At 39.7% G+C, this 25,961-nt stretch overlaps 1 protein-coding gene across 2 annotated transcripts in view; it reads left to right on the forward strand.

The window, feature by feature from the left end:
- The window catches only part of osbpl10a (oxysterol binding protein-like 10a), a 101,650-nt gene that overhangs the window by 12,690 nt on the left and 62,999 nt on the right, over window positions 1-25,961 (forward strand). For both annotated transcript variants that reach the window (XM_085262202.1, XM_085262201.1), the window contains exons 2-3: window positions 4,848-5,023; window positions 25,727-25,806. In XM_085262202.1, the coding sequence (XP_085118328.1) occupies window positions 4,848-5,023; window positions 25,727-25,806 (256 nt within the window). The remainder of the gene's footprint in view (window positions 1-4,847; window positions 5,024-25,726; window positions 25,807-25,961) is intronic.

The raw sequence follows: 25,961 nt of genomic DNA on the forward strand, positions 1-25,961 counted from the left end.
CTTGTCAGCACTTTATGCTCAGATGTTTGTAAGCTAAAAATAAACTATTGTGTATGTTCAAATATACTGTTGTGATTGAAGAAGTTAAATAAAAATGTCAGTCATCAATTCATGCATCACCTCATGTCATCATAACCGAGGTCTGTCTTCCAGGAAAGAACAGTTTAAAATTAATGTAATATAGTATTGGCCATACTATATGATGTATTGCTTGTCTTTGTTTAATAATACAGAAGACAAAGACCTTAAAAAATAATCGCATATCGCATCGCAATCGCAATATTGGGGCAAAAAATCGCAATTAGATTATTTTCCATAATCGTTCAGCCCTACTCTGTGTGAGCCTTATTCTCATAAATTTCTTTCAGCACCTTCCAATCTGTTTTTTCCAGGACACATTTTTCTTTCTTTTTTCTTTTTTAATCATGATGTTGGGTGTCTTTTGAAGCCCTACAGTTTCATTTATCAACTGGAAAGTGACAAAAGCCCACATAACAGATTGTGAGCCATATGCACAGCCTGCATTTTAGATACTAAGGTACTGTAAAATATTGTTCATGAATCAAGTTTGATACTAGTTGGAAATTAGATTTACTGTCTTAGATTTTACTGCAGCCAAACTAATCATCTTTTCATTTGGTCGGCGGGCTGCTGCAGCCTCTTGCGTCCAAAGGCGAAAAGGTCTCTGTGGGCCAAGACTCTGGCCCTGCAGGTCGGTATCGGCTTATCAGCAGAGAGAGCCCACGAAAGCCCGGACTTTGCTTTCTGGCGCCATTCATCATATCAAAAGTCTGCAATGTGGTTTAGCTGGACAAGCGAAGACTGCCTGGAGGGGGTCAACAGTGAATGCCTCCATTCTGCTGACTGCACAGGGGATAAGACTTGATACACTGCTGTGAGCTCAACATGCAGCACGTGAGGCCGACGAAGACAGCCCTGTATATAAAGTGATGCAGGCAGATTGTTCCCTGGATGGCTGCGGTCGGCATAAATCTCCAGCCCTCCTGATGGAAGGGGACAAGACTGTGAGCAAGGATCAATTTTCAGACGGCAGCGTTCCCCGTGTGCTCGCTGGAGCTGAGAGGGTTCATGGGGAAAAATGCATCCTGTGAAGGATGGAGAAGTTAGCAGCTCAAGCAGCTAATGAGTTAGGAAATTATGATATATGCACTGTTAAAGCAGTGGTTTTTGAATACGCTGCTCCAGTTTATCTCAAGATTTTAAATCAGCCTTCGCGTCAGTGTGCTTTGCTTGTTACGTCACACACATGCTTGTTTTGCTTTCAAGGGAAACTTTGTCATGACTCACCTGAAGTGCGAGTATTTTAATATCTTTTTAAGGCAGCTTGTAAAACATTACATTATTCAGCATCCCTCATTTCATTTGTTAGTTAGAGCTTGACCTGGTGTCCGTGCCTCCAGCCATAAACTCAAACTGCTTTGTTTTGAGCTCTTTTAGATTAATGAACAGATGCAGGCAGCATGAAAAAAGCCTAAAATGCATCCAGGAAGGAGGGTTGCCATTCACTGTCCATCAGGGTCTCAACAAAAAGGTGCTCTTTGCATTCATTTGCTGCTTTTATGCATTCATACACCCCCACCCCCCTCCTTCTGTTGCCCCCTCTGACATGCTTGTATTAGTCACGACCCACCTCCTTGAAAGCTGGGAACCAATCAGAATGACCATGATGCAAATGGAAGAAAGAGGCTGGAAATATATGGAAAACCCAGTTTCCCAGTGTAGCTGCAGAGATGTGACAGAAAAACAACAATGAAAATCTGATTTGTGCAACACTTGCTGGCCTCACTGTTTCTATCAACATTTTTGTCAATAAAAATAACCCCTCAAGCAAAAAAAAAAAAATCAATAGATTACTTCATGACTTGACCAACTTTATTTAGTTTAAACAGGCACAGTTTTGAGTTCACTGGACTCATGTGTGAGTCATGTTTCAAACGTAATGTTTAGTCAGTTGACAAAGATTGATTCGCAGCATTTCTGTTTGCGTGTCGCACAGTTTGAATGACTTTCTGCTTAACTAGGAGCCAGCATATGTTTGAGGATCACACATCAATAGGGTGTAATGATAAATGGAAAGCAGTGTCTGTTCAGCAGATGTTGGTTTATTGTGGTAATGAACATTTTTTTTTTTTTTTTTTCTTTAGTCATTAGAGAAATGATCCTTTGGTGTTCTGCGCTAATATATCATAGATCTGATATGAGAGCTAGCATCTCATCTCAGCTTTTCCTAATCATCTAAAAGGCCTGCATAGTCCTAGGAAACTGATGGTTATGTTCTTTTCTTTATACCTTTTTATCCTTTATTTAGGTGAGTAGTGAAAGCTGGGAAAGACATGCAGTTAATGGCCTCAGGGTGGATTTGAACCCGGGTTTCTGCAAATGCTTAAAAAAAACTGATCACGAGCTTAACCTGATGGGCAACAATCGGGGCTCATATTTTCACCTTTTTAATTAAATAATGATGCAGATACATTGGTAAAGGAAGTTGATGCGTTTCCATTAAACTGTGGGGGATACAGATTCATAACAGGTAATAAGAATATAACCTGTTATGAAGAAAATAGGAAACGGTGCCAGTGTTTGAAACATGAAGTAAACAGCTTTTCTGAGACACCCAAAAGACACATGTGACATGGAATGGATAGATGGCGCCTTAAAGTTCTATTTAAGATTCATATAGAGAAAAAATTTCCAAACCTTCCTAGCCCCACGTGGAAAAATAATTGCACCCCTTTGCGAAGGCATGAATTATCTGCTGAGACCTGTTAAGTCAAAACTGTTACAATGGTAGATGTTTATATAAAATGGCCAAAGTTTCCAATAAAGCGTCAGTGAGTGTATGTACAAGTAATCAATATGAACCCAAAGCTCAGGCTTCAGACAGTTCCACGTTTAAAAAAAAAAGTTATTTTTTGTCCTGATCTGCATGATGTCACAAAGAGGGGATATCATCAGAGACACCATGATAATTCAACATTTCCATGATGCTTAACTCACAATGCATTGGTAAGTTCTCAGTCTCTTCTTCTCATGTCACTTGTTTTTATTGCTGCAAAAGGGGAGCGTGGCGCAGACAGCCTGATAAATATTTTTCGTTAAAAATGTTGCATGCACCTTAAAAACTGAACTCTTCGCATTGCAGTCTAGTCCAAGTTACTTGGATACAAATACCTGTTGACTGCTGTACTGTTACAAGTGTTTTGAATGTGAGACAGCAGTCAGAGTCTTCTGTGACATAAGAGTTCTTGTAGATTTGGGTACAGCGGTGTCATTTAAAAAACGTTGTGTCATACCTGCACTCCAGTACCTAACCAGTACCAGCAGCCCATAAAGTTTGTGATGGATTCTGTTATTTTCTTTGCTCACTCTGAAATGGGCAGTAACTTGGTAATCAGCTCTCTTCTTTGCTCAATCTTTGTTTAAAAATCCAGAATAAGTCCATATGTTTGATTTGCACATGGGCGGCACTTTCCTCGAGTTCTTCCTCCGATGCATTCATCTGGGTTTTACCGGTTTCCTCCCACATGCTGACTGTCACTTCTTTTGGCCTCACTAGAAATGTTGTTGTACGCCGTACAGTGACAAATAAAGGCACTCTGTTCTAAAAGCACAAAAACAGAGCAGCCGAAAGTAGCTTTTATCCCTGATCATTAAAATCCAGCTGATGTTCAAACTTTCTGTTTGCAAGGGCAGCCAGTCTGATGAAAGATTGCTTGAAAGGAGAGTGGACTGGGAACGGGAGCTAAAACTGAGATAAACTTGATGGCGATGTGCCACAGCCCAATGTAGGATGAAATCAGATTATTTTGAACTGCAGATCATGCAGATCTACTCTAGTTGAGTCCATTAATACAAATATGGAGCTGGAAATGAGCATAATAGGTCCACTTAGGTTTGCTGATCAATACTGCAGCTCCAGTAATGGTGCATGGAGAGTTTTATGTTTAGTTTTTTTTTAATATACAGGTTGAATCTCAGGGAAAGGAGGATGATACAGGGCGCCTCTGAACATGAACACAAGACAAAGACAACCGCTATTGCCTCAGGCCTCTGTGCAAAAACATGAAAAGGTCAGCCATAGCCACCCAGTGCCATTGTGGTCTGTGCTGAACTGCAGAACCAGAACAAAGTGTTAAGCAGAGCCGACGGACCAGCTTCTTGAATGTCATACGCGATCCTTTCCGGCCACAGGAAATGAAATGTCTCTGCCTCTGTTTGCCTGACTGGCTTTGCATCTTCCAGCCAGCGATGAGGGATTCAATTACCCAGTGATTGAATGCGATTCATTAATCACAAAGGAGAAAATGTGGGGTTTAATTTCCACGCCTCGGGCTGTGGGTTCTGCACAAGATGACCGCGCTAATTGCTACCATGAGTAATTTGGAATCAAGCTTGCCGGCTTGATGGTGCTGAAAGCAGGCGTTAATGTAAATGAAGGGCTGTTCTTTTTATTTTTTTAAATTTTTTGTTCACGAGTGCCGCCTGAAGAGAGATGTGGTGAATAATATCCTGCAGGCATCATTACATGGGAGGTGAGATATGTTAAGGGTGTTGAGTGTTATTACGGCAGCTCTCTTTTTGCTCCATTTCACATACATTCATGTCCCCCGCCTTGTTTTCCTATTCTCTTCCACATCCTGCACAAAGTTTGTGCAGCAGGAATATATAAAAAAAGTTTTTACCAGTAAACAAGATAATGAGAGCATAAAACAAAATGATGATGATAACGGTCACGGTGCTTCTTCCATTTCCCGTTCCCCGGTCTTTTCCCTGGTTCATTACTTTCTTAACTTCATTCTCTCTCTCTGCCTTTTCCTCCTGTGCAGGTATTTTGTGTTGGATCCAGAGCTGGGACAGCTGCAGTACTTTGTCAATGAGCAGGGGAAGAGCCAGAAGCCCCGTGGCTCGCTGCCTCTGATCGGCGCCTCGGTGACAACGAGCGACGAGGCTCCGCACATGTTCATCGTAAACGCCGTCAATGGAGAGCTGTATAAACTCAGAGGTATGTCCTCGCGCTGGCCTCAGGCTGCCCGTATACGGCAGAGAACAAACAGTGAGAGGGTGTGTGTGTGTTTTACTTTGGATTCCTGTGAAGTGCGGTGTAGATACTAGCAGCGGCGGGATGAATAGCGGCTTATAGATGGCTCATAAATTCGAGCTGCAGTGTTTTTCTTTAAAGAGCAAAGACTTTCGAGGACATTTTTCTGCTTATTTGATTTGTATTACTTCATTGTTTTGGTTCAAGCCTGAGCATTTTATTTTTAGCAACACTAAATAGATGACCTCCTGAACACTACTTGCTCACGTCCACACAGAGAGATGAGTAGTCAGTGGAAATAACTGCATTTATCAGCGAGTCAGATCTGATCTGAATCAGTGTTTCATTCAGTAGTTGTAAGAGGTCAAGAAACAGATAAGAGACGAGGAATCTTGGATTTACATTCGCGACGTGACAAAAACCATGACATGAAATAAGAGCGATGTGTTTATTTAGCACTAGAACTGCCATGGATTCCTGTGGGCTGGTGGCTTTTTGACTCAATCCTGCAACAACAGCAGTTGTGTGCAAAGAAGTAAGTTCTTCAAGAAGTTAATTTGTGAATTAAAACAAAACAAAAAAAAAAGCTTTTTATACTTTGAAAAATTGGGGTTTTAGTTTTTAGTTCTAGTTTAACAAAACATTTATATCTTTTCATTACAGAATATAAAGTTAAAGTGTGTACTGGAATTCACTAATAAATAAAGATTATACCGAGCAACACAATAATAGATCTAAATCATTTAATTATTGTAGAAGAAAAACAGAGTTAAAAATGAGTTTTGGATAATGGGCTGTATTAGTTTAGCTAAAATAAAGAAGGTATAAAAAATAAAAAACAAAGTGCTCTCTGTGACACAGATTGAACAGGTCATTGCCCACAGTTGGCTAAAGAAAAAGAAAGATACACTGTGCACTAAATCAGTTATTGTAAAAGTACAACACAACATCCTCATCTGCCTCCGCCCACCAGACTCTGCTCTGCTCCCCAGGCATGAAACATGTCTGATTCAGCTGTTCTGCTCTGGATTTCACTCTTTATTTGCTCTGATTAATTCCCCGCATGCTGGGCTTTCTGCTCGGTTCAGCTACAGTTCTCCACGCGCTCCATCACACACTCCTCCGCTCTGACCTGGCTCAACATCCCAGGCATGACCCTTTCAGCGCGGCGGTAATTATTCATCATTTATCCAACTACAGTTCCCTATATATTTATTTATCAATATCATCTAGCTATATCTGGCTCATGTTAAAGCTGCCATCACATCACAATGTGTCCAAACAAGTGCGTTGCTAGGCAACCCGGCATTCTGCAATTGCTGTTTTACATGAATTTCTATTGGGTCAGAATGACACCCGATGTCTAAGTTGTCATAATTCTTTTTTCTTTTTTATCCCACACACTCCAAAGTTCATTATATGATCAATAAACCCGTTTTAGGGAAAGTCGTGAGATGGCAGAGTTTTAATTTAACAGAGTTACATATGTTTTAAAATGCCAAGAGATCAGAATGACCCTCAGTTCTAGTGTTGGTAAGTAAAGTAAACAGTTTCAGTTCCATTATTTATTGATTCATTTCATCGATAGCAGTGCTGTCTACAGAAGTTCCAGTATGACCTGATGTTGCTTTTTTCTCAGACTTTTTACTAAATCTGTTCAACACTTAAGACTAGAAATTATATAAGTCTTTAGTTGATTGTCTAGAAACTATATAAGTGTGAAGTCATGAACAGATTTGGACACAATAAATCATTTAAAGTCTTTAGACTTTGATGGACATTTATTTAGTCCGTATTAATTTGGTGTCATCCACATGGACATTGAGCTTTGTGGATAATAAAACACAACATTGCCATTTTATATCAATTCAATTAAATGTAGTTCAGTTTTCTTTATATAGTGCCAAATCACAACAACTGTCACTCCCTTTTCGATTATAAAGACTTGACCCTAAAATAATCGAGATAAAAATCCCAGAGATTAGGATGACACCCCTATAAGCATGGTCTTGGCGACAGTGGGAAGGAAAAACTCTCTTAATAGGAAGAAACCTCTCGCAGACATCTGCAGTGACCAGTTTGGGTTGAAGGGAAAGAGTTTCAATTTGTTAAGTTACTTATCATTCATTTATTTACAGTCAATAGGTGACTCACTCTCATTCTTAGAGTGCACTCTGTTATTTACACTGTAAACATATAATAATGGTGTCAGACACCTCTGGAAAGTGCTGTGGATATTAAAAACGACTGTCCACAGTAGGGGTGGGTGATATGGCCTCAAAAAAAAATTACGTCACGGTATTTCAAGGAAATATACAGAAAGAACAAGGTTTTACTGGTGATTGCAACAGACAGTAGGATTTCATAGTGGAAACAAAATCCATCTTTCATCAATGAGCTACTGTCACTGATTTACAGACTGCTTAACTGAAAGTATGAATCTTTTGCCACAAGGTGCCACAGCCAGTGTAAGCATAAAAGTAGCCTAGCTTGTGTTTTTCAATGAAACCTTTAAGTAAAAGCAGAAAGTAACCACTTAACATTAGAGTTTAACACAAGCTAAAGTAACCTTGTAACTCTTCAGTTGCACAATGTTGTCACATAATAAAATTGAAACTTTCTTTTCTATTTTCTACCTGGGATGGTAGTATGTTGGGTCAGACTGTGTAAAGTGGATTTCCATCCACCTCGTCACACTGTTCCTGTGATATATTAACGAGTGCTCCAACAATCCTTCACCTACTCTGTCCTCCTTGGGTTCCTTAATAGCTTTTTTTCCCTTTCTGTATTTTTTGCCTCAAGTATATCCTTTCCACCTTAGTTAGTTAGTTAGTTAGTTTTCTTGTTCACATTGCAAAATACTATGCTTTATTGGAGATCTTACCTCTGATAACTCCTTAGGTACTAAATAGTCATTACAGGGTGGCACTGCTGCTCTCGCTCTCAGACATGACTGGTCTTGTATTGTTGTGCTGGCTAGGGAGCGTAAACACGTAGCATTATCATGTCATAGATATTGCTATTGACACTATTTTATCATGGAAACATTTATGTTTTTTATGATTATATCGAGATATGACATGCACAGCCCATAGGATCAAACTTAATAGTGGCTATATAAATAAAAAAAATCAACTTAGGTAAGGGCGGCACGGTGGTTAGCACTGTTGCCGCATAGCAAGAAGGTCCTGAGTTCAATTCCACCATCAGGCCGGGGTCTTTCTGTGTGGAGTTTGCATGTTCTCCCCGTGTCTGCGTGGGTTCCCTCCGGGTACTCCGGCTTCCTCCCACCGTCCAAAGACATGCAGTTTGTGGGGATAGGTTAATTGGATAATCCAAATTGCCACTAGGTGTGAATGTGCGAGTGAATGTGAGTATGAATGGTTGTCTGTCCCTGTGTGTTAGCCCTGCGACAGACTGGCGACCTGTCCAGGGTGTACCCCGCCTCTCGCCCTATGACAGCTGGGATTGGCTCCAGCACCCCCCCGCGACCCTGAAAAGGATAAGCGGTAGCGAATGGATGGATGAATAGATGGAACTTAGGTAATCATCATTGTTCATTTTAAATATAATTTAAAACCAATTTTTATTTGAACTGTGATGTTGCATCTATATATAGTCATTATTTTTCATGCAAATAAGTCGGCATGCACGTGTGCCTAATCCAGATAAGAAATTATGTTTCTATGGCCATTCAATAAGTGAATTTACACAAAGGTGAAATGTTTCTTTAAGAAGTATTGCCGCAACATGATCCTTAAGGTGGTTACTGTGCTAAAGGCCTGGGCTTTCAGTGACCTGTATCCACTTAAATAAGAGAGACTCCTTTTTCATTGTTGCTCCACTTGAGCTGCTGGAATGTCCCCTTACAGTCTTGAGGGGGAGGATATCAGAGTAACTTGGCCTATATTCTCTGAATAACTCTGTGATCCAGTGAATCAAGCTAAAAGGAAACAATAATACCACAGTGAAGAAGAAGTTGGACTTTGTAACTCACAGAAGAGGTGTTTCTATTTCCAGTGACTCATTCAGATGCTTGCCAAAAAAACTGCAATCCTGTCTCGACTGGTGCCAACACCCCAAACTAAACAAATGCGTTAGAGGATGGTATTGTTGTTGGGGTCAGCAACAAAGATATCCTTAAAAATGTTTGCTAAATTAAATTATATTTTAAAAATTAGCCACAAAAGAGTAAAATTTGTACTTGCAAAAGCTCACTTTGCTCAACCAGCAGGGCACAAAGTGGCTCAAATTAGCTTTTTAGTAGTCTGTGAAGTTAAGATTGGCTGGTATACTCAGTTCTGGATATTGGTTACCATGGGAACCCCTGAAACCTACTTGGATGCGGGTTGGGGGAACTTTAAGGTTCAGTCGGGAGTCATTTTTCAGTCTTTCTGGTTTAGCTGATAAGCAGTGTATAAGTCCACCAATAGTCCAAGTCCAGAGCTGTAAATGCCACCTTTATTCTCAGGATGATATCTCTTCACAGGATAGCTTTGAACGACTTGCCTTTTCCCTAGCTGCTGTAAGAAGATGCTGGATACACACAATCTGTAGCATTTCTCACACGGCTATACAGTAGCCTGAGAGTTTTCTGCCTCTAAACTGAAGCGGCTTCGTCCTTCCGTTGTCGGATATAAGGACACATGTTTTGTTGCTGAGCAAAGGTGAAGAGCGATTTGAATTTAATCATGTCTGAACACTGAGATGAAAAATTAAGCTATTTATCATATGAAGACTCAGAGACGCGAAGCCAATGAAAGGGTCAGGTTTTTGTGAGCTGGGTACAAACTGGCTTATTAGGATGCCTGGCACAGTTTTGATTGTGCAGCTGTATAATTAAAGCACAATGTTTTAAAGCCATCATCAAGAGTTATTGTCTGATTAGTATTTGTAAGACTTGTATGGCTTCTCAGGATGGCCCCTGTTAGCTGTGGACGGTTTTGGCTGTTGTACATATTCAGCATAAATTTCACTGAATGGTAATTGGGTGTTTACTGATTTGCTTCCCTGTGGACAAATTGTTGTTAGTTATTGTTTGATTTAGACCATATGCTAACGAAAAGTGTGTAAAATATGTCAAATGTGTAAAGACTGTTGACTGCATTTAAAAAGTGCACCGGCTGTGCATGACTCCACTCAGAGGATTGTGGAGTATTATTTTGAAACCTCTGATGCAACTTTTCCCCCGTATGAGTTAGTAGACTGTATGATGTTTGTTGCTAAGAACATAAATAAAATGATATCATAATGCCACTTACTTAAAACTTGGATCTCGGATACATACAGGTTGTTGGTGATTGGTTGCTGGCTAAGTGAGTGTGGCACCAGAAACCTCTTTGTGATTGATTGCTGCAGTCGCAGCAAAAAGTTGAGCCTTCAAAAAGTTGAACTGTTTTGAAATGAGTGTTGTGAGCGCAAGGAGGAAAAAAATGCTCTGACCTGAGGATCACAGGCCCCTAATCACACATAACCTTAAGTCTTAATACCGTTTGAATGGGTAAGGAAGTTCATCTGCTATACAACTGAGAGTTGACATAAGACAAATTACATTCATAGGCCAAAAGTGGTTTTTGTACCAGGCTGTAAATGTGTTTAATTTGCTGTTAGGTTTGATGGGTTTATATAGGAGTATGTGCAGAATGGCTCTTGGTAGCAGGGAAAAAATCTAATTGGCCATTGTGATGTTTGGACTGTTAAGATAGAACTGAAGAAGCTTCTCGGATGAGAGGTGAAACGTCTTCAAGCAACTTAAAGAAGTCCAGACGCTTTTCTTTGCAAGCTCCTTTGACCACATGAAAGAGCCTTACATCAACAGCTCAGGCTGGTGATGATGATGATGTAATGATGTTTGGGGGATATCTTCTTCAGGGCTCTTAGTACCCTTAGTGGTGTTTAAGCCACATCCTTTGATGGCTTCTTCCAACAGGATAACGCGCCACATCACAACACTCAAATACTCTCAAACTGTTTTCTTGAACATGTTTTACAGTGTTGTCAAATGACCTCCAAGGTTATCTCGCTCCCAATAGAGCATCTTTGGGATGGGGGTGGAACAGAAGATTCACATCATTGATATTTTTTTCTTTGGCTTTGGTTTAAACTTCTTTGGTGGGTGTTTAAAAACACAGACTACATGATCAGCTTTTCTACTTTCACTGAAGTAAACTTTTACTCTGCTACTCGTCTACGGCGAAGTAAGAAAGGAAAGGATTACATCTGTTGCAGTCCTTTAAGGGTGCGATCATTAAGGAACAAAAATCATTAAAATGTGCCAATAATTGGGGAGCACTCAGTCTTTTGTCTTTATTAACAGCCACTGTTCACTTTCACATAGTAACTTTTATCTCAGAATATGTGTGACTTTTGCCTTAATTGGACGTTCTTACTCTGTTTAAAGATGACATCAAATTCCTCTTTTCTGATCAGCGTAGGAGATTAAAATGAACTGCTTGGTGCAAAAAAAAAAAAAAAAAAAAATCGTGAGGTGCAGTAGTGTGAAGCAAGAAAAAGCAATTGTATCTAAAGTTAGCCTGTAATCACAACAACGTTTCTTTGCATATAATGCACTGGGACTGCTTTAGCAAGAGCAATCATAGGGTTCAAATGTCATTGTGCTGTGCTGATGAGTGAAGGCTGGTTGCTGGTTACTGTAATTGCCTGGCAGCTCTTCCCTCTGTTCTAGGCTTCGTCAGCCCGTCCATTTTCTTGAAAATATATGTTTAAAGTGCCTCGCTCATAATATCTCCCAGCACTTTAATCAAATCTAACTGCTCGTCCAAGCATTAATCCTCAGACTCACCATTATCATAACCAATAACATCTTTCATGACACTGTAATTAAAACATGTGTAATTAGGCGGTGGTGGTGGTGCCATGACTGAGTGGGAAGGAGGTTTCTCTTTCTCTCTCCTTCTCTCTTGATCACCTAGTAATGTTCAGATATCACTCAGCCATCTCTGTGGGCTGGATATTGACTTTTAAATAAGAGCAGACTAGGACGGGTGTCCATTGTTGCTCGTTTTAAATGAGCACACGGTCCAGCTTCTCATTTTCCTGTTAGTCTTCTCACTTTACGGGGCAAACTTTATGTATTCATGAAATGAATTGAGCTGTCAGTGTCATCTCCAAGACAAACCCAGCTAAATTTATTTCAGGATCAGTGTAATCCTCCTCAGTGAGGCAGCTACTCTTATATAAATGCTACACTACTATTTTGCATCCAGTGAGTCAGTCTCTCTCATATTTCTTTATTAAGCGTTTATAATCAGTCATTTTCCAGGCCTTTTGAAGGTCTTTACAAGGTTTTCTTTAGACAGCGGCTGCTTTATCAAACATTTTCAAAGGAATTTTTGGTTTCGTTTTTTTGGATTCCTCCTTCTTTAGTTACACCGATGAAAAATACCAAAGATTTAGTCAGTTTGTTGTTTCACTTTGATTCAGTCTGACCGTTGTAATGGAGCTACAAATATTTACATGAGAATACAACTGATGAACTGAGACTGATTTCCTAATCATTAACTCATTGGTCAATCACTTTCAGCTCAGAAAAAATTATTCATTAAGGCAAAAGCCCATTAGTCTCTGGTTTCTACATGTTACAAGAAAATTCTGGCTTGTTGGAGGTATTCTTTTAAAGTGAGAAATTGTCTCAGTGGAAAGGTACCTGTCAAGAAGCCATTGTTAAGGAAGTGAAACAGGGAGAAAAGGCTGAGGCATGTCAGGTTACACAAGAAATGAATGAAAAATCGGTGGCAATAAGTGTGATGAAGTGATGAACACTGTCTACAACCATCTGTAAAATATCTGCTTTATGGTTTAAGGCTGTATTTCAGCCAGTGGCACTCTGGCATTCATAATTCTGTCAGATATTAATCCACAATGCAGTACCATCAGAAAAGGATCTGATTGTCAGCAGCCTAATTTTTCAGCATGTCAACGATCCCACTTTTATTGCAAATGCAGTAAAAGCCTACCTGGATAGAAAAACAGACAGAGCCTGGACCACAACACTATTGAAGCAGTGTGGGATCATCTTGACAGACAACAGAACAAAAGGCAGCAAACATCCAAAAAAGAGCTTTGAATGTCCTTCAAGAGGCCCAGAGAACTGTTCCTGGAGACTACTTAAAAAAATTACAAGAAAAATGCCAAAGAGAGTTCAGGCTGTGTTGAAGAATAAAGATAGTCATAACAAATATTGACTTCCCAGCTCGTTAGAATCGTACAAACTTTGTTTTTGTTTTTTTATGCTGTTTTTACATGTGTTTTTGGATATGCTTCAATAAATCTCTGCACCTATTTCTTTATGTTAATAAAAAGAAAAGACGAGTGACTCAAGATTTTTGCACAGCACTGTACGTATATCACTTGTGTCAGCATATGCACAGGTGCAAGGCTGGTGTTCAATACAGATGACTAATTACCTAAAATCACAGCTGTGCTTGTGCACATCACAGATAAACATCAGATTTAGGCGCTTGCTCATCTGCGGGTAAGTCGTCCTTTTAGTCAGAGTGAGTGATTTCTGTGGATGATGACAAGAAGAAGAAAGTGGGAAGCTTGTTACCGGATATTTTTTGCAGAAAGACAGCTTGTTACAGGTGTTTTTGACTGAATACTGTGTGCTCCCTGCAGGGGCGAGCAGCCACTCCCAGTGGGAGAACACACATCGAATGCGGCGTTTGTGTGAATGTCTCATTTTCAGAGTTGCCTCTTCACTTAAAGAGACCTTCTGTAGCTGGCAGATGTTGGCAGTGAAAGTGATTGACAAGTGCAAATTGAATTCTTCCTGCACTAAAATAACCCGAACCTCAATAATAACATCTCAACTTAACTTTAAAAAAGAAATCTCAGAAGATTTTTTTTTTTGGTTGTTTTGGGTGATGATGTAATACCGCATTAATCCGATGATAAAATGTGGCCGCCTTGTTTTATTCTCCCTAACAAGGAGAGTGCTGCACTCATTTTCCCACTTAAACATCTTCTGATGATTATATTTGTGAAAAATACTCTGGAAACAAAGGGGAGTTGATTTAGGGTCCAGTTTGCTTCAGATGAATGTGTTTGTACAAAGTGATGAAAATTACACTATTCTCAGAAATTCTCAGTGGTGCTGCATTCACTTACACATTTAACAAGCAAACAAAAAAGCTGTGTGAGGAGTTTGAACCCTGCTAACTTTCACTCCAATACAACCAGCCCACTTCTGTTAAACGCAACATTTTCCAGTGTTCCCAAAAACTATCAGGGGATGCTTTTCCCCTGCAGAAAATCACACAGTTTCACTGATGTTTGGCATAAATCCTTTTTTAAGAGAGTACTGAGGACTCTCTTTTTTCCAATCTCCAGTAAATGAGTAGTGGATTAATGGTGCTCACAAAATGCACTGTTTGACTTGAATAATGTTCCTATCACAGTTCCTGAAGTTTTTGGTACAGCAGAGAAATGAGAATTTTAAAAAGAAAGAAAAGGTTCAAGAGTGCCTGAATATCCTTAATTACTTCTGTAACAGACAAAAGCATTCCAGTGCTGCAAACTGTTAATAAGAAAAGACTTTGATCTGTTTCGTTTTAAGTATAAAAAAAAAAAAAATGCAGACAGAGAATCCTGTCTTCATAAATGCGGCCGCCATCAGCAATGACGTCATCAGGAACAACGGGACTTTCTAGTATTTGCAATCCTTGTTTGCTTTTAACTTCAGTGTCTGTAAACATCCCTCAAAACTATTTCTGAACAGTTTCTGAAGTTTCATAAGCTGCAAATAAATGATGTCCTGTAAGTCCTCGTTCAGCGAACCTCTCGACTGTGAGGGGAAAACTCTCTGACGGAGGTTTCAGAAAGGAAGATGTTGTTCAAGTTGTGCTCCGTATTAGACAATCCTCCACACTCTTTGTGTTGTACAGCCACAGGAGTGCAAGACTCGCTCAGCCATGATGTATGCAACAGGAAATCCCACCTGCGGCATTATGACACCTGGACTATTTTCACTTGTGATATCTTGTCTAGACCGTACCTAGTGTTGCTTTAAGCTTTGGAATATTTCATTTTAATTTAGCGTTTCACTTTGAGTGCCTTAGTTTTACTTATTTCTTCTTCTTTTTTTTTTTTACTTTTGAGTTTTTGTTTGGTATCTTTCATATTTATATTTAAGTGAGCATCTGTAACAAAACACTTACACTCCTGGAAGTTATAGAGAAGTTAAGAAATATTCTGATTTTGACTCTGAGAACCCCGTTCACAGAGCTACCCACAGCCGGGGGGTGCATCCTTGCCAGTCAGCCAGGCAAGGCAAGTTTATTTATATAGCACAATTCAACAACAAGGTGATTCAAAGTGCTTTACAGAGATATTAAAAAACAAAAACAATAAAAAGCATGATTTAAAATTGATTTAAAAAAACAGTAGATAAAATCAGAACAGTAGATAAAATCAGTAGTTAAAATATAAGTTTTGAAATTTAAGCTTAAAAGTGTGGATTTGGTGTTTTATTCAAATGCAGCTGAGAATAGGTGAGTCTTCAACCTGGGTTTAAATAAACTGAGTGTTTCAGCTGATCTGAGGCTTTCTGGGAGTTTGTTCCAGATATAAGGAGCATAAAAGCTGAATGCAGCTTTTCCGTGTCTGGTTCTGACTCTGGGAACTGATAAAAAACCAGATCCAGATGACCTGAGGGATCTGGAAGGTTCATACTGGGAAGCATCAGAACTTTAAAGTCTATCCTCTGATGGACAGGCAGCCCGTGTAAAGACCTCAGAGCTGGGCTGATGTGGTCCACTTTTTTGGTCTTAGTGAGGACTCGAGCAGCAGAGTTCTGAATGAGCTGTAGTTGTCTGACTGATGTTTTTAGGTAGACCTGTAAAGATGCTGTTACAGTAGTCAAGCCTACTAAAGATGAATGCATGGACTAGTTTTTCCAGGTCCTGTTGAGACATCAGATCTTTTATCCTTGAAATATTCTTGAGGTGATAGTAAGCTGATTTTGTTATTGTCTTAATGTGTTTTTCTAAGTTTAGGTCTGCATCCATCACTACACCCAAATTTCTCGTCTGGTTTGTGGTTTTTAGGTGTATAGATTGAAGTTCTCTGGTGACCTGTAATCGTTTTTCTTTGGCACCAAAGACTACTACTTCAGTTTTATTTGTGTTTAGCTGGAGAAAATTGTGGCACAACGAGTCATTAATTTCCTCAATGCATTTACCAAGAGCCTGACATTGTGATATATATTTGTGTGTCATTTGCATAGCTGTGGTAGTTTATTTTGTTGTTCTTTATAATCTGTGCCAGTGGGAGCATGTAAATGTTAAACAGAAGGGGTCCCAAGATGGAACCTTGGGGAACTCCACATGTGATACTTGTCTGCTCGGATGTGAAGTTACCTATTGATACAAAGTATTTCCTGTTTTCTAAGTATTTTTTGAACCAGTTTAGTACAGTTCCTTAAAGACCTGTCCAGTTCTCCAGTCGTTTGAGTAATATGTTGTGGTCAACTGTATCAAATGCTGCACTGAGATCCAGCAAAACTAAGACTGACATTTTTCCACTGTCTGTATTCAGACCTATGTCATTGAACACTTTGGTCAGAGCGGTTTCAGTGCTGTGGTTCTGTCTAAAACCTGACTGGAAGGCATCATAGCAGTTAGTCTGTTTTAAGAAGTAACTGAGCTGTAGAGAAACTGCTTTTTCAATAATCTCACTTAAAAATGGGAGATTTGAGATCGGCCTGTAGTTGTTCACTTGTGTTTTGTCAAGATTGTCCTTTTTCAGTATAAGTTTAATTACAGCAGTTTTTAGTGGTTCTGGAAACACACCTGACATTAAAGAAAAGTGGACGATCTGTAACAGGTCTGACTCCAAAGTCTTTGAGACCTTTTTGAAAAAACTTGTTGGCAGGACATCTAAACAGCAGGAGGAGGAGTTCAGTTGACCTAAGATGTCCTCCAGGTCTTTGCTGTTAATAGGGTGAAACTGTTTGATGGTGTTTAAACAGTTTTTCAGTGGACTCTGTATATATCCTGAATATGTTGTTGATGTACCAATTGCTGGTCTAATCTTTTGGATTTTGTCTGTGAAGAATTTGGCAAAGTCATTGCAGGCCATGGTCAAATGAAGTTCAGCTGCCACTGACACAGGAGGGTTTGTTAGCCTGTCAACTGTAGAAAATAAGACCCGAGCATTATGACTGTTTTTGGTGATGATGTCAGAGAAGTAGGACCTCCTTGCATTCCTCAGTTGTAAATTATAATTGTGAAGTTTCTCTTTATAAATGTCATAATGAACCTGGAGGTTTGTTTTTCTCCATCTGCGCTCAGCTTTCCAACACTCTTTTTTTTTCATTTTTCACCAGGGTGGAGTTTCTCCATGGAGACTTTTTCCTTCCAGAGATAACCTTCACCTTAATGGGAGCAATAGTGTCCATAACATTTAACATTTTAGCATTGAAGCTATTGACGAGCTCATTGACTGAACCTCTGGACAGGCCAGGTGTTAAGGGGAAGACCTGGTTAAATATCTCACTACTGTATTCAGTTATACACCGTTTTGTGATCACTGCTGTTGATATATTTGTGTGGGCTGAAATTTTACTTTCAAAGAAAACACAGTAATGATCAGACAGGCCCACATCAGACACAGTAATGTTTGAAATGCTCAGGCCCTTGGATATCAGTAGGTCAAGAGTGTGTCCTCTATTATGTGTGGCCTCTGTTACATGCTGAGTCAGCCCAAAGTTGCCCAGAGTGTTACTCAGGTCTTTAGTCCCTTTGTCCTGAGGGTTGTCCACATGGATGTTAAAATCCCCAGCAATAATTACACTCTAAATCAACACAGATCACAGACAGCAGTTCACTGAGGTCATTTAAAAAGTCTGTGCAGTATTTGGGAGGCCTGTAAACATTAAGAAACACAACTTTGGATGGGGCCTTCAGCTGTAAAGCCACATATTCAAAAGACTGAAAACTTCCAGGAGATAGCTGCTTACATTGAAATGATTCATTAAATAAGACAGCGACCCCCCCCCCCCCCCCCCCCCCCCCCCCCCTCTCCTGCTCACCCTGACCTCACTGATAAAACTGTAGTTAGGAGGGGTCGTCTCGATGAGAACAGCTCCACTGTTACTTTGGTCCAACCAAGTTTCTGTTAAAAACATAAAATCAAGGCTGTGCTCAGTGATTAAATCATTAATTAAAAATGTTTTCCCAGCTAAAGATCTAACGTTTAATAAAGCCAACTTAAGTGTTTTAGAGGTATTATTTGCCCCCTCGTGTTTGGGAGCGGTCAATGTAACTTCAATTGCTCTGTTGAGGGTGGGGCTCAATGGCGAACCTTTGGTTGCTCTGGTGGGGGGTTTATGGGGGGCAAAAACGGATTGGACCGGGGGGTAGATCTGAGCCCAGCATTGACCCACTCCATCATCTCCTCAGTGAATTTCAGGTGTGGCGAGGAGGGAGAAAGGGAGGTGGAGGAGGGAGATGGCCTGTCAGGGGTTTGGGGGACAGGGGAAGGTCGTGGTCCCTGGTCCTGGTCGTTGGTGTTGTTGAGAGAGTTGGAGGCAAATAGGGACCCCTCTTCTTGCCTCTGATGTCTCTCCTTTCTGAAGCTTTTCCGGCGTGGGGGCAGATGAGGCTCCTCCTCAAGGTTTCTGCTGGGCTTTGTCTGTTCTTGGAGTACTGTTTGTTCCTCTTTATGAGATAACTCCTCGTTTATATGAGCCTTAGCACCAAGCACAGATGGATGACGTATGGAATAAAACAAGTTGGAGGTGAACGGTTTCACCCCTGACTTGTTAAAATTAAATCCATTTGCTTTAAACAGATGCCTGCGTTCCCAAAAAATATTAAAATTGTTGATAAAATGCACTGAGTGGTCAGTACATGCTGATATAAGCCATTTATTCAGTGCAAGGAACCTGCTGAATCTCTCGTCTCCTCCAGCAAACTTTTCCCACTTAGTTTTGCTGGTGACCTTAACTTCTTTGGCCTGTGGAGATAACGCTGTGTGGATTGTGATCAATAAACAGATTCTTGTAACCTCAGTGCAGTTTTGTACCTAAAACTTAATAATTTACAAATGTGCTACAAGTGAGTATTTATCCATTTGTATCACTGCAAAACAACAATAATTCAAATAGTTTGACATTTTTAAGTTAAAAATACATAGAAATTAAACAAAAACAGATAAATGTGGCCTTTATTGCACATTAATCTTGAAATTTAGAAACGTTACAAAAAGTTAAAGAAAATACATTTGACTTTTTTTTCTGGTTTTACATGCAGCGTCACATATTTTAATACAAGAAGCACTCCAAGAGCGCAAACCTCCACCAAGCTTACTCACTCTTGGGAAGTATTCACTGTGAAGGGAATAGCATTGTACTTGGTACATTATGTAGAAGTGGATGATAGATAACAGGTGTTTGTGAGGATTAAACTCCATAACATTATTCTCCAATATATTTCTCTTTCTCTTGACAATGCTTTTTCGGTCAAACTGGCAAAAACGTCGATGTCAAATGTAAAAGTGAGATGACATGATATGTTGATGCAAACAATAATGTGATATATGAAATTCCCATATACAAGTATAATTTCTTACAGTTCTTATGGTTTTACCTTATATGACCTTGAAGAAGAGGTCAGAGTTAATAATCAGATATTTAGAATTCCCGTATGTCATTCCCCATATAAATGAATGTTTTCAATACAAACAACTGCAGTAAGAAGCATAGTTTTAAAAAGGATTCACTTTTACCTTCAGATCAGATCAGCTCAGAGGTCAAATATCACATGATATTTGAAATCCTTACACAGTACTTTCTATCTGTTGACAACACACAACACACTTGTAAGAATCAGTTTCTAAGTTATGAGCCTTTTTGTCAATTTGTGATCATTAAATTATTCAGTTGACCTTGAACACCTTGGTGGATGTCTGGCAAATGTCGATATATTAGCATTAACATGATCCCACTCCACACCTACACCTAAACTACACCTACACTGTTGTATCAGAATGAACTCTTTTCGAGCTATTGTGTTTGCAGACACAATGGCATGGATGCAAACACCTCCAAAAACAAGCCTTCTTGGTGAAGGTAATGATTTTTTTTTTTTTGTATTACTATGATGAGATTAACCAGTAAATCCAGAACGCCAGGAATAGGTTAACAGTTGCCCAAACCACTGCTGCATTTTCTTCTTGCCAGCACTGAGGACACATCCATTGCCTTTGAAATAGTTAGTTGGCACCTCCTGGGAGCCTGGGTTGAGATGGGAAGCCTCATTTTCTGACTGAGGAGCAAGTTTGATTAAAAGTGAAAAAGAACACGTAGCATGACTTCACACATTGTACGTGTTTAATAAAACTGGCACAGCGTTCGTTCAGATGTCAGCGCTAATCCTGTTGGCATGCTATAGCTTATTTTTGATGCGACTGCTGCTCTTCCAGAGCATTTTGGTTGGAGCTTGTGATCTTGAAATTTTATTCTCATGCTGCAGATGTGCCAACACGAATAGACTTCTGACAGAAACTTTTTGGCTCGGTGGCTGGCATGAAATAAGGAAACCTTACACTGAACCAAGTGCCGTGCACTGAACAGTCCGGAATAAATATACATACCTTTCGAGGCTGGCACCTGCTGCTTCAGACACATGTTTAATTCAGCGTGTGCAGAGTGGGAGTGCTTTTCTGGTTCAGGTTCAGCTGAGATTTATAAGTAATAAAAACTTTAGTTATGCCTCAGTTTACTTTGTGCTTATGTGCATTTTATCTTTTCTTCTGACAGTTATGTCTTAGTCAGAGTCACTAAACGCAGCAGAATATTTGAAGTTGTGAGGGATGTTCAGTTTGAACTTTCTCTGTGTGTTTTTTTTCTTGCTGTTCTGGCTCATTGAACTCAAAACATTCAGAGTTCAGTGTAGTAGTTTAAATCTGAATGAAGCCCATCTTTCTGGTAAACTTGAAGCAGTGTTTACGCTGTGATCTATAAATAAGTCTTGTGGGCCTATTGTGCTCATTCATGCGAGGATTTTGTAAAGACTTTAGGTGTCCCACTCCTGTTTTTCTGTTCCGCAAAGATGCTCCCAAGTGCTGCTGTGAGCCTCAGATGGACCGTTTGGTAAAGTTGGCATCTGGACAGACTTTACAGCATTATTTTTATTGTGTGACCTGCATAATTAGAACAAAAAGCAGAATGAAATGGCTCTTAAACAGATAAGCATAAAATCTAAGGAGTTATTGGGGTTTCTTTTTTATTAGCCTTTTATGCCTTTCCTTATTTTTCTGCCATGTGAGCATACACACTTGCCAGCCACTTTAGTTGCTTAGTTGCATATATCATATATCTATAAGCAGCCAATCACAAGCCAGCAACTCGGTACATTTATGCATGCAGACATGGTCACGATGACCCTGAATGTGGCCTGGTTGTTGGTGCCAGACAGCCTGGACTGAGCGTTTAGGAAAATTCTGTGATTTTCACACACAACCATCTCTGACCCAAAAAAGGTGCCTTTCTTATCAGCTGAGAACAGGAAGGTGAGGGTTTAATTACGCAGACTCACCAAAGTTAAACAACAGAAGATTGTAGAACAGAAAGCTCTACAAATTGTCCCCTTGACTGCACCAAAAGAGTTGAGAGAAGTATCTGTTTTGTAAAGTGGAACAGAGAAATTGCTAATATGAGCACAGTCTATCTAGCAGCTGTGAGTGAATGTTAGCGCAGTCCTCATCCTCACAAGCAGTGCAACTTTGTTTACTAGCTGGTTCTGTCACAGGCACAAATTCACACATTATCAACCGCCACTGGATGAATATGTTCTTGTCCAGCTGAGTGTGGCTGCTTACTTTTTCCAATTTGTTCAGCTGCCAAAAAAGAAATATGTGCTTTTTCTAAAGTTGCTTTCCTGAGCTTGTATTCTTCAACGTTTCACGGTTCAAGGTCTTTAAACTCCAGGTGCTTTGTGATGAAAAGCAGCTTTAGCTTAGCTGGATTCATGACTTCAGGTGACAGGTGACACATTTTTGTTTTCTGTTGCTGTTCTCAGTTAAACCAAAGTTGAGATGACTTTGATTAGTTTAGTTGATTTGGGCTTAGCCCCACTTGTAGTAAAGTAAAGTAGTAAAAATGCATCTGTTGTCACTAGCTAGGTAGGCTAACGGCTGGAATGTGTATCAGGTGCGTCCTGAGGAAAGGGATCAAAGTGAGTGATGGACAACAGATTTATGTGATTTATGTGATATGTCACAGTCATATGAGGTTTTATTGGCCCAAATGTTGAATGAGCGTCTTTATTTTATGGCATAGTCGGTCACATGTAGTTACAGACGTTTTTAATGATATGCCTAACATTTTTTTTAGTTTATCATCAGGTCATACCTGTTTCAGGTGTATTTTAATGAATTTAAAGGCATTTTACTTCATAATGTAAAATGGTTTTTTTGGTTCCTTTCTATTGTTTGCTATATTGAAATAAAAGAAGTGCAGAATGACATCTGGCCTGCGTGCATCAAAGCTTTTTTCTACTGTTTGTACTCCAGCTCGAGTTGACCTGCTGTCTTACTTTTATCAGTGCCATCACAGTTATTTTTTCTCTAATAATTAGTCAGTGAAATGAGATCAGGTGGATTTCCGTTCTGCCCTGGAAGAGGTCAAAGCAAGCAGACAGTCAGCGTCTTCTTCAACCTGAGGCTGCAACTCACTGCATTAGTCAGCAAATCTGGCGGTTTGTGTTTGGATAGCGGCCTGGATTGTTTCTGTGCTGAGGGGAAAAACCACATGCAAGCTGAGCGGCCACTTTGCGAATAGCAAAGTGGCCGCTCAGCTTGCATGTGGCCGCTCAGCTTGCATGTGGCCGAATGAGTTGCTGGTGTTTCTTGAATACTGAGTGTTCAATTTGGCGTGGACAGGAAAATGAAGAGGTTCAAATGTGATAGCAGCCCTCAGGACATCATTCAGAAAGTAACATGATCAAATATTCAGGAACACAGTCAGCAAGTTCAGTGATCATTCAAAAGCAAATGAGATTGCTGGCATCCTGCAGGTTGACCTCACTGATGCCTCATTTGCAGCCCTCATCGCCCTTTGGCGAAGTTTGTAGCTTAAAGCAGTAGCCGGTTCACTCCATCTCAAACCGTAATCTAGATCCTTATTTATTTTACACTTGTGTACCCTGAACTCTGTTGTAGCTACACCCATTAGGCTTAGCTTAGCAAAAAGCCTGGAAAGCAAAGAGCATAATTCTGCATTGCTATGCTGCACCACTGTTTAACATGTTTGATCCATACAAATCGAAAAGTGTAACGGGGTCATGTGGGGATTTGTGCGTGGCTACTTTTTAGTAGCAGTTTAGTGCCACAGCTGGAGAATGAAACCTATGAAACATGTTAATTAGCTAGCTTTTGAGGCGCTAGTAGGTTGATTTTTTATTTATTTATTTATTTATTTATTTTTTATCTTTGGCAGAATGAGGATAAGCTAAGCTAACTGTGTGTTGGCTGTTTTATTCTCTGCTCTTTGTTTTTTGCGGCATACCGACTCATTTCTGCCTTTTGGGGTTAATTAAGTCTTTGGTTAAACTTGCTTAAGAATTTTGATTTAACATAAAGTAAAGAAGGCTGCTGGTTGTTTAAAAAAGGTAAAACCAACTTGTTTACGTTGTCTGTTTGAAGCACTGTAAAACATGTGTGGGAACATCTTTGCCTTGTTTGATGCTAAACCCTTAGTCACTGTGTAGTTTCACTTGGATTTGATCTAATGGTCTCATCCTGTGAAGGAACTAGAGATGGACCGATCCGATATCACGTATCGGTATCGGTCCGATACTGACCTAAATTACTGGATCGGATATCGGAGAAAAATAAAAAATGTAATCCGATCCATTAAATATCACGAAAGCACCTCACAAAACTTGCAACACGCCGTAACTCACCTCAGAAAGTTAGCACGTCGGAGCAGTATGCATCACGTGATAGAGCGGCTGTGGCATGCGGGACCTGTCGGTGGTCTGGATAGCATTTGGAGCTTCGCTAGCAACCCGGCATTTCATCTCCGACAAAGTTATCCCGAGAGAAGTAAAGCAAGTGTGTAAGTCCATCTCTGAATGTTTGTAAAGCATTCCTGCGTTAAGCTTAACAAGCGACTGCCTCTCCTGCTGCTACTTCAATCATGAAACTGCTTAATGATCAGCTGATCGGCTTTTCTGTCGCGAGTCCGTCTCTCTGGTTTGTTTTTGGCCCACTTTGCACCAGAAAGAGGAAACCAGCGGCTGAACAACAGCAGCACGTTTAAGCTTGATCAGCTATTGTTAGAATGTATTTAATATTACTTTCTACACCAGGATCTTTTTCTACGTAGCTGACGCTGGTAACTGTGCAGGGGCGGATCTAGCAAAGTTTAGCCAGGGGGGCCGATAGGGCATTAACAGGGAAAAGGGGGCACAAAGACATAGTTTTCTTTCTTATTCTCATTTAAAATGTCTAGCTTTTAATAAATAATTATCTTACACCCAAAGTTTTAATTTGATGTAAAATGAATAGAAGTCAATTACTGTATATAGTGACTATTAAGTCTAATATATATACCCTAGTAAGCTATAGCACTTTTTCCTTTGGGAAGGTACCATCTGTGCAGTCTGCAATTTTGTTGAAGAAAGATGTTGAATCTATTTAATATTTCTTGAAAAATAATTGATTTCTGTGCATTTTTTTTCACACTGCATCAAATTAAGGTTGATTACGTCGATTAAGCATCATGAGGTGGAGCGTGAGGGGTGGTTCCCTATTTTTTATTTATTTATTTTTGTTGCTGGGAGTTGGAACCCTATTAGTTAGGTTGCTTAATATTTATGCTAAGTACTCTTTAAAATACCAGAATAGGGAGGATGGTGTAGGTTTAAGTTTATTAGATTGATCAGTATTGCTGAACTATGAAACATTTTTTTTTGCATACAGGTATAACAGAATAGCTTTAGTGTAGTTGTTGTTTTAAACTTGAGTATGAACTTATACAAAATGCAGCAAGATATTTTAAAAAACAGTTTTGTTGATTAAAAAACATTATATCGGATTCATATCGGTATCGGCAGATATCCAAATTTATGATATCGGTATCGGTATCGGACATAAAAAAGTGGTATCGTGCCATCTCTAGAAGGAACTAAAACCATTTACATGTGAGTAAATAGATAACATATAAATCTGGGATGATTTACTAATCATTAACTCATTAGTCAATAAATTTCAGTTTTGAAATGGTTATTTATTAAGGCAAAGGCTGATTAGGTTCCAGTGCTTGCACCTGGGCATTTTCACTGCAATGTATCCTTAAGCCACTTAATACTGATCTATGAATTATTCAAGCATAAAAAAGGCAGATGGACGAGTGTTGTGTTTACACTAAGACAGTTTAGCAAAAACACTGAAATGCAGTTGGGCTGCATTTCAGTGTCTTGAACCCTTAATAAAGTCCCCTGTCTGCAGCCGTGACTCTGTCTCACTTCATGCCGATAATAAGTGCTTGTTAACCATTGGTAGATGTGGACACTTGAAGGCTTTCTTATAGCTGTGTATTGATCGGCACCTGAACTCATGCACTAGTTTGTTAGTCGAGTCAGGAGCATATGGGTTTTAATTTTTTTAATTAGTTTTTGTTCTGTGTGTGTTTTTCTGTAGCCTCTGATGCCAAGGAGCAGCAGTTTTGGATCAGCCAGCTCCAAGCATGTGCCAGACGTCACTCTGACAGCAGTGCCAAGGTAAAACACACACACACACACAGACACAGAAACATGTTATAAACATGACCCTGGTCTAAGCTCTTGGTGTCTGTTGCTGAGGAAGATAAGTCAGCAGAGAACCTTGACATTTCCCTCGAGATTAATGTTCTGTTGTGTGTCTGTTTATAAAGGCC

This window comes from Mchenga conophoros, linkage group LG22, assembly GCF_057382185.1.
Source record: "Mchenga conophoros isolate Kocher_MC1m ecotype Shallow Benthic linkage group LG22, M_conophoros_male_GT1.1, whole genome shotgun sequence".
NCBI classification, from domain to species: domain Eukaryota; kingdom Metazoa; phylum Chordata; class Actinopteri; order Cichliformes; family Cichlidae; genus Mchenga; species Mchenga conophoros.